The 12,699-nt window shown below is 35.5% G+C and overlaps 1 protein-coding gene across 6 annotated transcripts; it reads right to left on the bottom strand.

Moving 5' to 3' along the window:
* Positions 1–558: 558 nt before the first annotated feature.
* LOC26531873 (uncharacterized) lies at positions 559–11,081 on the bottom strand. 6 transcript variants are annotated; one of them, XR_011417276.1, is made up of 5 exons: positions 8,223–9,557; positions 5,650–5,765; positions 5,352–5,590; positions 2,149–5,160; positions 559–2,065 (listed from the first exon to the last, which is right to left on the bottom strand). XR_011417276.1 is itself a non-coding variant. In XM_070210885.1 (4 exons), the coding sequence occupies exons 2-4, from the start codon at positions 6,078–6,080 to the stop codon at positions 5,137–5,139; spliced, it is 315 nt and encodes a 104-aa protein (XP_070066986.1). In that variant the 5' UTR covers positions 6,081–7,841; positions 8,223–8,298; the 3' UTR covers positions 4,728–5,136. The 6 variants fall into 6 exon arrangements, 1 of the variants encoding a protein (XP_070066986.1); XR_011417273.1 differs by lacking the exon at positions 5,352–5,590 and adding an exon at positions 10,677–11,081 and having other exon boundaries at positions 562–2,065; positions 8,223–8,283; XR_011417274.1 differs by lacking the exon at positions 5,352–5,590 and adding an exon at positions 9,567–10,041 and having other exon boundaries at positions 562–2,065; positions 8,223–8,283.
* Between the last annotated feature and the right edge of the window lie 1,618 nt (positions 11,082–12,699).

Here is a 12,699-nt window from a genome sequence, read left to right as displayed (position 1 = left end):
TGCCTTTTACGGCTGCAAGCCCACCGCAGGCATGCCAAAAAAAGTGCCTATTGCTACCACAGGCACAAAAGGCACACAATTGAAGAAATAACCTCTGCTTCGCGACAAACGCCGCGATCTACTTGTGCGCACATCCACACAACACAAACGTATGAATGTTTGTAGATCTCGGGGTTTTGTGGGAAGCTATGCAGGGAGAAAGAGATGGATGCAAGTGCGCGAGCAATTAGTGAGAGCGAGGCACATGCATACACATATATGTTTTTGGGCTGTAAGGATTTAAAAATGGCACACACACATATTTTAAGAAAACGCATCACCCGCGACGTTGTGCGCTGAGCGAGATGCGGCTTCTTACTGAACGTTCGGCTTTTGAGGCCGGCGTTCGGCTGCCACTCTCAGCAGTCTTACTCTGTCTGGGTACACTAAAATAGTCGCAGGTACCATTGGGGTTGCCTCGTTTCGATTTTTCTTGTTTCGATTAAAAGTGCCATTTGGTATGTCTATACATTGTGTGGTTAGTGTTAAAACTAAGCCAGGACTAAATAAAAAATCATTTGTATTACACTTCTGACAGAGTTATGTTTTGTAATGTATTTATTATTATATGTTAAGTCTTAAATATGCATAATTGTGAGTACCACAGTTTTAAGGCCAGAGTCGGAAAATATCAAAAGATTTATAGCCTTATTAGTTGTTGAAAACAATTTAATTATCATTTGTATTATGAGTTACTCACATATGCAAAATAAGATCAATTTATTATAAAAAGCTACACAAAAGACACAATCGGTCATTACTTTTCTAGGAATAGTGTATTCTCTTGTACGCTATATGCCTCCGGACGTACAAACCTTTTTTAGTATTCAAACACTTTTTGCTAATTTGTATTTTAACTAAAGCTAACATTGTATACTGATAATACTCGCCTTTTGGATTGTTCCCTAATTTGTGTTCGTTCCAGCTATTTTGTGTTCGTTTCAGGTGTCTTGTGCCCGTCTTATATTAACATGTAAAATAAATAAATGTATTAATAAAATACTTATACCTTAACATAATAGACAAAGACTGGCCTCTAAATGGCTAGATTCCCCAGCATAAGCATTTTATACATTTAAATCGCTTGGTAATTTTCCATATTCTATTCAAGGAGTCGATTCCAACTATACTCCCGATATAACTAATCAGTCCAGAACTTACATACTTCCAAGTTAATGTAACTCCACTAAGTGATATAAGGGATTTGATTATTCCTAATTGTGAAAACTTTTTTTGCTTGTTTTGTAATAAATTGCAATCAAAATTCGTTCGTCACTTCCATAATAATAAGCCACAAGTAAAAAAGTGTTAATGCCTGTCGAAAAATGAAAAAACTTGAAAAGTAGTTATTAATGAGATTTGGAGTAATGGCGATTAAATCGACAATATCGATGCATCGTTAAATAGCGAAATTTTAAAGCGAATTAACTCTAAAAACGAATATGTTGTCATATGTTGCAAGGGATGTTCTGGATTTTTTCCCCAAAAGTACAATACGCAGTCATATAAATAATTGCATAGGCGGCGATCATAAGAAAGGAACTCCTGACTTGCTTAAGCAAGGTCGCTCTAAAACCGGCTCTATGCATAAAAGTGCAAGTGACGTTCTCTTGCAAGCTATATGCCTCCTGACGTATTTAAACCGTTTTTGTTAATTTTTTTATTTATTTACTAAGGCTATTTTTATATACTTGATATTACTCAAATTTTATTTTGTTAACTGATTCGTGTTCATTCCAGCTAGTTTGTGTTCGTTTCAACTGTCTTGTGCTCGTCTTATATTTATATATTTCTAACAAAGGTAATGAAAAGTATAAATACATTTTTTTTTATATATATAAATAAATTCCTTATCATGATCAGTACAGATATACATTTTTTTAACAACATTCATGCTGCTTAACGTTATATAAAAATGATTGTATTAAAATATAAGATGCAATAGAGACACATCCGAATGATCATAGCAAATGCCAATTAACTGCAACTGAAGTGGAGGTATACACTATGCCATATCCTTAAAGGTCTGAAAGTTAAGCAAAATAAATGTTCTTAAATATGTATATGGCACTGCTCCTAGTGCTTCTATATTGAATACAAAATATTTACTTAAAATATTGAATTACGTCCATTAATAATTAAAATAGATTTCTTATTATCTATTAATTATTAAATATATTCAAATAGATGCATCCGAACAATTTATAAACACAACTCAAAATGCATCGGCTAATAGTGGATCTTTAGGACTTAACGACTTTGGCTCTAATTGTTTAGATTCATCGGCAAAAAATCAAAATCATTCCACGATAAACGATTCATTTCAATCGCTTAATACTAATTGTCCAGATTCCACGCAAGGATTCGATTCCAGTTATGCTCCGGATATAACTAACCGGTCCAGCATTTTAAATAATTCCAACATTAAACAAGTTTTTTCTTACACAACTGAAACTCTACTAAGTGATGTAAGGGATTTAATTATTCCAACTGCGAAAACCCAAACAAATTGTAAGAAACATTTTTGCTTATTTTGCAATAAATTGCAAACAAAATTGGTCCCGTCACTTGCAGATTGTTCATAAAAATTAGCCGCAAGTACAACAATTTTTGTTCCTGTCGAAAAATGACAAAGCTCGTAGATTACTTATTGATGAGATATGGAAAAATGGTGATTATAATCATAATATCGATGCATCGTTAAATAACGGAACTCTAATCGTGCCTCGTCAAAAGCGTGTAAGCTCTAAGAACGAAGCGGTTGATTTCATATGTTGCAAGGGATGTTCCGGATTTTTCCCCAAAAGCACACTACGGAGTCATATTAATAATTGCAAAGGGAGCGATCATAAGAAAGGAACTCGTGACTTGCTTAAACAAGGTCGCTCCAAAACCGGCTTCATCCATAAAAGTGCAAATGACGTTGTGCGCACAAAAATAATGCCTGTTTTAAATGATGATCCCATTTCTAGAAATCTTATATATGATGAATTGATTGTTTTATTCGCAAACGCAGAATCTATGAAGCACGGCGAACTTCAGTACGATATGATCAGAGCAAACATGAGATTGCTCAGCAGACTTTTACATGAAATAAAAAAATCAGAATCTAATGAGATACAGGAACTTAAAGACGCCATTAATCCCAAACATTTGGATTTGATGATATCTTGTATCAGAAAAGTGGCTCAGTGGGACTCTTCTTCGATGTTTTTTAAAACACCTTCAGTTGCAACGAACCTTACAACTCTAATTAAAAAGTGCGCAAAAATATTGTGGACTCATTGCATTAAAACACAAAATCATGCAAAAAAAAATTAATTAAAGATTTTCTTGTTCTATGGGAAACCGAAATTCCTCTTTTTATAAACAAAAAAGCTATAGAGGACCAGTCAAAGAAAAAAAGAGCCCTACCAACTATTTTACCATGTAAAGAAGACATCAAAAAACTGTTTGATTATGTGATAAAAAAATCGGAAAGCACTCTGAGTGTGCTAAAAATTAAGTTTGATTTTTTAAAGAAACTAGAGAAATCGCTCAAAAATACACAAGATTGACTATTCGTGGAAAACTCAATCGAACTGTGCCAGTGCTGCTCACACCGTTTGACAATTATTGTATAGAAACTATTCTCAAACATCGTAAAAGAGCTGGTGTTAAAAAAAATAATGATAACATATTTAGCGTGCCTAACGCCAAGCCCTTAGCAAAGCAATATGTAAGGGCTTGTCCGATTCTACAGAAATTTGCCCAGGAATGTGGGCCTCGCTGCCCAGGGGCTTTACGGGGAACGATGCTTCGAAAGCATTTAGCTACCTATACATCGATGCTTAACGTCAAAGATTTCCAAATTGATAGGCTTGCCAATTTTATGGGTCATCATAAAGATATACATAAAGAAATCTACAGAATCCCTGTAACAGTAGCGGAGATAGCCGAAGTATCCCAGATGCTTATGGCAGCTCTTGGAAATAATGTTGAGGATGAAAACACAGTAGCCCTTGATCAGTTCGAAGAAAGTAAGTACATAGATTCATCAAGTTTGTGGGTGATACTAAGAGTAGTTATGGTGAAAAATGTAATATCTTAACTTAACTAATAATTACTTGTCCGGCTTATTGTGAATGTTTTTACATTGTACCTGAAATCCATTTTGCAAATGATCCTTTAGAGGATTCGGAATCAGATTATTCTGAACAGCGATCAGAAAGCGACTTCAATATTTCCGATGATGAAATTGTAGAAAAATCGAACAAAAAAGGAAAGCGCCCAAGTAGTAAGTATTAAATTGCAACCTACATATTTATGTCACGTGCTTACATGCATCGCGTTTAGGCTATACTATTTATCCTCATTGACAAAGTAAAAAGAGATATCGTGCTTGTGAAATGTCCGATCGTCTGTTCAAACGAACGCGATATTTTGCTGGCCCTTTAAAGTTATATCGACGAGAAGTAAAGTGCTAAGATTATATAATGACGACCACTGCGTCGTGGTAAATCGCAAAAATCGTCCTAAATAACAAACCTTATAAAATCATAGAGATTGACTAACTTTTAGTTGAAGACGAAGATGTTTAACTGGGTGCGTGGCGAATGTTTAAAATTAGTATCACCTAATAAATTGTTCTGGTAGGCTGTATTAAATTCATATTGTTAATTTTACTTTAACCTAAGATGATTTGAAACTGCATTCAAAAAGTATTTGAGTTTAATTTCAACTAAGCCAGCCTTTCACTGAATAAAAATTTACATAAATGACGTTATTAAATACATTTATAGTATGCATTTTTAACAAATTCAAAATATTCTTAGCATAAATTAATATTAACATAAAAAAATACGAAAAAGTATAGTCAATTTAGTTCTAAATATGGTCAACATATTCATTATTTAATGTATTTGCGGAGTTGATTTTCTTGATTTAGCCTTGCGCTGATTATCCATGTTTTTACTTGCGCCGGTGTCCTACATTTTAGATATGTAGAATTATTTATAACTGCGTTGCATTGCTTAAGCGACGGCAATCCTTTAAGAGACAACAGGTCTCCAAAAGCCTGGTATATTTCTTCACGCTCTTCATTCGACCAACGGTTTCTTATGGTTTTTCCAAATGATGATTCTGTTAAATAATAAAGTTTAATATAATTTAGTGTGCAAAAGATTAACGTTTTAGTAATAAATAAAAATCAATTAGAAGCGTCGCAGTCGGTTGCAACCGTCGCAATACTCAATCACAGACCAATAACAGCTTAATAAAGCCTACCAAAACAATTTATTAGGTGATATTAATTTTAAACATTTGCCACGCACCCAGTTAAACATCTTCGTCTTCAACTAAAAGTTAGTCAATCTCTATGATTGTATAAGGTTTGTTATTTAGGACGATTTTTGCCATTTACCACGCCGTAGTGGTCGTCATTATATAATTTTAGCACTTTACTTCTCGTTGATATAACTTTAATGGGCCAGCGTTCGGTTGAACAGACGATCGGACATTTTACAAGCGCGATATCTCTTTTTACTTTGTCAATGAGGATAAATAGGATAGCCTAAACGCAATGTATGTAAGTACGTGACATAAATATGTAGGTTGCAATTTAATACTTACTACTTGGGCGCTTTCCTTTTTAGTCGATTTTTCTACAATATCATCATCGGAAATATTGAAGTCGCTTTCTGATCGCTGTTCAGAATAATCTGATTCCGAATCCTCTAAAGGATCATCTGCAAAATGGATTTGAGGTACAATGTAAAAACATTCACAATAAGCCCGACAAGTAATTATTAGTTAAGTTAAGATATTACATTTTTCACCATAACTACTCTTAGTATCACCCACAAACTTGATGAATCTATGTACTTACTTTCTTCGAACTGATCAAGGGCTACTGTGTTTTCATCCTCAACATTATTTCCAAGAGCTGCCATAAGCATCTGGGATACTTCGGCTATCTCCGCTACTGTTACAGGGATTGTAGATTTCTTTATGTATATCTTTATGATGACCCATAAAATTGGCAAGCCTATCAATTTGGACATCTTTGACGTTAAGCATCGATGTATAGGTAGCTAAATGCTTTCGAAGCATCGTTTCCCGTAAAGCCCCTGGGCAGCGAGCCCCACATTCCTGGGCAAATTTTTTCAGAATCGGACAAGCCCTTACATATTGATTTGCTAAGGGCTTGGCGTTAGGCACGCTAAATATGTAATCATTATTTTTTTTAACACCAGCTCTTTTACGATGTTTGAGAATAGTTTCTATACAATACTTGTCAAACGGTGTGAGCAGCACTGGCACAGTTCGATTGAGTTTTCCACGAATAGTCAAACTTGTGTATTTTTGAGCGATTTCTCTAGTTTCTTTCGTGAGACGTTCGAAGTTTTATTTATCTACATTTTCATCGATGGTGTGCCCTGTTAGATAGTTCTCAATTGTTAGTCTTTCAAATTCACCGGCTCTACGGCGGTTAAAAATTTGAAGGCCAATTAGTGTGCTTTGTATCAACGATGTCCATGATAAAAAATCAAACTTAATTTTTAGCACACTCAGAGCGCTTTCCGATTTTTTTATCACATAATCAAACAGTTTTTTGATGTCTTCTTTACATGGTAAAATAGTTGGTAGGGCTCTTTTTTTCTTTGACTGGTCCTCTATAGCTTTTTTGTTTATAAAAAGAGGAATTTCGGTTTCCCATAGAACAAGAAAATCTTTAATTAATTTTTTTTTGCATGATTTTGTGTTTTAATGCAATGAGTCCACAATATTTTTGCGCACTTTTTAATTAGAGTTGTAAGGTTCGTTGCAACTGAAGGTGTTTTAAAAAACATCGAAGAAGAGTCCCACTGAGCCACTTTTCTGATACAAGATATCATCAAATCCAAATGTTTGGGATTAATGGCGTCTATAAGTTCCTGTATCTCATTAGATTCTGATTTTTTTATTTCATGTAAAAGTCTGCTGAGCAATCTCATGTTTGCTCTGATCATATCGTACTGAAGTTCGCCGTGCTTCATAGATTCTGCGTTTGCGAATAAAACAATCAATTCATCATATATAAGATTTCTAGAAATGGGATCATCATTTAAAACAGGCATTATTTTTGTGCGCACAACGTCATTTGCACTTTTATGGATGAAGCCGTTTTGAAGCAAGTTTTGGAGCGACCTTGTTTAAGCAAGTCACGAGTTCCTTTCTTATGATCGCTCCCTTTGCAATTATTAATATGACTCCGTATTGTGCTTTTGGGGAAAAATCCGGAACATTCCTTGCCACATATGAAATCAACCGCTTCGTTTTTAGAGTTTACACGCTTTTGACGAGGCACGATTAGAGTTCCGTTATTTAACGATGCATCGATATAATGGATATAATCACCATTTTTCCTAATCTCATCAATAAGTAATCTGCGAGTTTTGTCATTTTTCGACAGGAACAAACATTTTTGTACTTGCAGCTCATTTTTATGAACAATCTGCAAGTGACGAGCAAATTTTGTTTGCAATTTATTGCAAAATAAGCAAAAATGTTTCTTACAATTTGTTTGGGTTTTAAAAAAGGGTTGTGTAAGAAAAAACTTGTTTAATGTTGGAATTATTTAAAATGCTGGACCGGTTAGTTATATCCGGAGCATAACTGGAATCGAATCCTTGCGTGGAATCTGGACAATTAGTATTAAGCGATTGAAATGAATCGTTTATCGTGGAATGATTTTGATTTTTTGCCGATGAATCTATCCTATCCTAAAGATCCACTATTAGCCGATGTATTTTGAGTTGTGTTTATAAATTGTTCGGATGCATCTTTTTGAATATATTTAATAATAGATAAAAAGGAATCTATTTTAATTATTAATGGACGTAATTCAATATTTTAAGTAAATATTTTGTATTCAATATAGTAGCACTAGGAGCAGTGCCATATACATATTTAAGAACATTTATTTTGCTTAACTTTCAGACCTTTAAGGATATGGCATAGTGTATACCTCCACTTCAGTTGCAGTTAATTGGCATTTGCTATGATCATTCGGATGTGTCTCTATTGCATCTTATATTTTAATACAATCATTTTTATATAACGTTAAGCAGCATGAATGTTGTTAAAAAATGTATCTCTGTACTGATCATGATAAGGATTAAATTTATATATATAAAAAAAAATGTATTTATACTTTTCATTACCTTTGTTAGAAATATATAAATATAAGACGAGCACAAGACAGTTGAAACGAACACAAACTAGCTGGAATAAACACGAATCAGTTAACAAAATAAAATTTGAGTAACATCAAGTATATAAAAATAGCCTTAGTAAATAAATAAAAAAATTAACAAAAACGGTTTAAATACGTCAGGAGGCATATAGCTTGCAAGAGAACGTCACTTGCACTTTTATGCATAGAGCCGGTTTTAGAGCGACCTTGCTTAAGCAAGTCAGGAGTTCCTTTCTTATGATCGCCGCCTATGCAATTATTTATATGACTGCGTATTGCACTTTTGGGGAAAAAATCCAGAACATCCCTTGCAACATATGACAACATATTCGTTTTTAGAGTTAATTAGCTTTAAAATTTCGTTATTTAACGATGCATCGATATTGTCGATTTAATCGCCATTACTCCAAATCTCATTAATAACTACTTTTCGAGTTTTGTCATTTTTCGACAGGCATTAACACTTTTTTACTTGTGGCTTATTATTATGGAAGTGACGAACGAATTTTGATTGCAATTTATTACAAAACAAGCAAAAAAAAGTTTTCACAATTAGGAATAATCAAATCCCTTATATCACTTAGTGGAGTTACATTAACTTGGAAGTATATAAGTGCTGGACTGATTAGTTATATCCGGAGTATAGTTGGAATCGACTCCTTGAATAGAATGTGGAAAATTACCAAACGATTTAAATGTATAAAATGCTTATGCTGGGGAATCTAGCCATTTAGAGGCCAGTCTTTGTCTATTATGTTAAGGTATAAGTATTTTATTAATACATTTATTTATTTTACATGTTAATATAAGACGGGCACAAGACACCTGAAACGAACACAAAATAGCTGGTACTAGCACAAATTAGGTAACGATCCAAAAGGCGAGTATTATCAGTATACAATGTTAGCTTTAGTTAAAATACGAATTAGCAAAAAGTGTTTGAATACTAAAAAAGGTTTGTACGTCCGGAGGCATATAGCGTACAAGAGAATACACTATTCCTAGAAAAGTAATGACCGATTGTGTCTTTTGTGTAGCTTTTTATAATAAATTGATCTTATTTTGCATATGTGAGTAACTCATAATACAAATGATAATTAAATTGTTTTCAACAACTAATAAGGCTATAAATCTTTTGATATTTTCCGACTCTGGCCTTAAAACTGTGGTACTCACAATTATGCATATTTAAGACTTAACATATAATAATAAATACATTACAAAACATAACTCTGTCAGAAGTGTAATACAAATGATTTTTTATTTAGTCCTGGCTTAGTTTTAACACTAACCACACAATGTATAGACATACCAAATGGCACTTTTAATCGAAACAAGAAAAATCGAAACGAGGCAACCCCAATGGTACCTGCGACTATTTTAGTGTACCCAGACAGAGTAAGACTGCTGAGAGTGGCAGCCGAACGCCGGCCTCAAAAGTCGAACGTTCAGTAAGAAGCCGCATCTCGCTCAGCGCACAACGTCGCGGGTGATGCGTTTTCTTAAAATATGTGTGTGTGGCATTTTTAAATCCTTACAGCCCAAAAACATATATGTGTATGCATGTGCCTCGCTCTCACTCATTGCTCGCGCACTTGCATCCATCTCTTTCTCCCTGCATAGCTTCCCACAAAACCCCGAGATCTACAAACATTCATACGTTTGTGTTGTGTGGATGTGCGCACAAGTAGATCGCGGCGTTTGTCGCGAGCCAGAGGTTATTTCTTCAATTGTGTGCCTGTGATAGCAATAGGCACTCACATTTAAATGCTCTATCATATATTTCTTCGTCCAGTCAGGCATGATAAGAATAATTTGATAAAATTTTATTTAATACACAATTAATTGACCTAAATAAAATATTTATATTTATTTTCTGTTTACTGTAGCGACCTATTTTGTTTAAAATACAAAAATATCTAAGTCGTATTTCTGCAAGGGTAATTCATCGTCGGCTTGTCGAAGCATTTAAGAAAAGACCAAAAATTGACGCACACTCTTTCAAGTAAGCAGTTGTGTGAAATTGTTAAAGGGTTTGGCCTGTTCATGTGCAAAATTGCTATTTTCCATGCTGGTTGTAGGGGTAAGGGTACCTGATCGCTGGCATGTGTGCATAACTTTTTGGGTCGGCCAACCACGCACACTAACACACTTTTCTATATGGGTGGAAGCATTTATGCGCTTGTGTGCCTGTTGCTTGCCTGCCTGCCTGTCCCCGATGCAAATATAACAAGATTTTAGGATTTCTGATTTTGGACCTCTACACATAGACACACACATACAAATGTCTGTGAATGGGCTGATCATGGGCGCAAAAGAAAATACATTATTGGCACGCGTCTAATGCGCGCCCTTCTTTTTAATGATTTTGATGATATAAAAAATATAATTATTGAATGGAGAAATGTCAAGCTCAACTTACCTCGCGAATCAATAATCTCCGCTTCGAAACTGCCTTTGCTAAATTTTGCAATGCACATTTTACTTCCTTCCACTATTTTAATTTTTTTTTATGCAATACATAATATTACTCGCACTTAATTAAGAAATACATCCTCTCGCAAAGTTTCCAGAAATTTAATGGCGCCAAGTTTTCGAGTTACGCGACGAGCAAGTCAAGTCATTTCTTCAAATGTACTTTTAAGGCAGCTCTGCACTATCAAATTGAATACTCGAAACGCGTTCATTTTGCTCGCGTTATGGTAAAAACTAGTCGATATTTATGCAATTAAAATGAAGATGTGAGAGAGATATTAAATTGATGATGGATTGTAAAAATGAAAGCGGTCAAAAAGAATAACTGTTATGAGGAAATAACTGTTTTTATTGGAAAAAAAAATTAAGCCGCATTTTTTTTATTAGATTATTATTTTCATGCTATTATCGATATCTAACTTATATGTATTTGGATCTTGGTCATATGTCGCCTGTTGCTCCAGAGTCTATAGGACTTTGTCAATACTTTCCTCCTCATCACTGTGTCTTTAAAGAAGACAGTTCAACGACAAAATTGCGAGGCGTTTTCGACGGCTAAGCAGCTACCTCGTCAGGTTATTCATTAAATGAACTATTGATGGCTGGACCTGTTATTCAAAGCTCGCTGTTTCATATCCTTCTTCGCTTTCGTAATTTCCCGATCCCTAACAGGAGATATTGGAAAAATGTATCGCTGCGTACGCGTTTCAGCACCGCATGATTTTCTCCAATGCATTCTGTGGCGAGACTCGCCAGAACAGGGTATAAAGATTTTTAAGCTGGATACAGTTACATACGGAACAAAGCCAGCTTCATTCCTCTCTATCCGTGCTATGCATCAGCAGTCTATGGATGAGGAAACTAATTTTCCATTTGGATCTCAGATTTTGCGGCGTGACTTCTACGTTGATGACCTCATTTCATGGGGTAATTCAATTCAAGAAGCAAAGGAACTTCTTAATCAGACGGCTGGAATCTTGGCAAGTGTGGGGTTCAAGTTGCGAAAGTGGTGCTCAAACAATTCTGCTGTACTGAAAGGGATACCCGTAGAGGACAGAGAATCTTCCCTAAAGGTTGATGATGGTAGCGACATCACCAAAACTCTTGGACTCGCTTGGGACTTAGCGTCGGATCGATTGTTGTTTTCGTTTTCGTCCATTCAGTAGAGATCTAAACCATCCAAAAGGTCAATACTATCGACCATAGCTCGCTTGTATGACCCGCTTGGACTCATAGGGCCGGTAATTGCCAAGATTAAAATCTTTATGCAGCAGATCTGGAAGGAGAAGCTTGAGTGGGACGAGAGGTTGCCATCATCACTGGCAACAGCTTGGCATGATCTTTGCTGCAGTTTTGAGAAGGCAGTTTCTTAAATTTCCTCATCTCGTGTCAATACCTGCAGCAGAGTTAGAAGTTCACGGTTTCTGCGACGCCAGCATCGAAGCATATGGGGCCTGTCTCTACGTCCTTTCTCGACGAACATCAGCCAGTTGTCAGCTGTTGTGCTCCAAATCGCGTGTAGCTCCTCTGAAAACAATCACAGTTCCAAAGCTAGAGCTCTGTGGTGCCGTCTTATTATCTAATCTCATGCGAGAGATATCTAAAATGAATCTGTTCGATGGAAAATTCTACTGTTGGTCGGATTCTGCTGTATGCCTTTCCTGGATAAGGACCGATCCCTGCAAGCTCAATGTGCTTGTGGCTAATCGCGTCACAGCAGTTCAAGAGCTAACTAATGGCATGGAATGGCGTTACGTGCCTACTGCACTCAACCCGGCAGATATACTCTTGAGAGGATCTACGCCCAGTGAATTAGATCAATCGTCACTGTGGTTCAACGGCCCAGAATTTCTAGTTAAAAACAAATTGGACTGGCCTGCTTCTTGCTTGTCAGAAAGGACAGAACTCGAACTTAAAAAAAGGGTCCTTATTGCGTCATCTCCCTTCGTTAATATAACTGTCACTTGTAA

This window comes from Drosophila virilis, unplaced genomic scaffold, assembly GCF_030788295.1.
Source record: "Drosophila virilis strain 15010-1051.87 unplaced genomic scaffold, Dvir_AGI_RSII-ME tig00001562, whole genome shotgun sequence".
Taxonomy (NCBI): domain Eukaryota; kingdom Metazoa; phylum Arthropoda; class Insecta; order Diptera; family Drosophilidae; genus Drosophila; species Drosophila virilis.
Note: the sequence above shows the minus strand (reverse complement) of the source record. Positions and strands in the feature narration are given on the sequence as shown.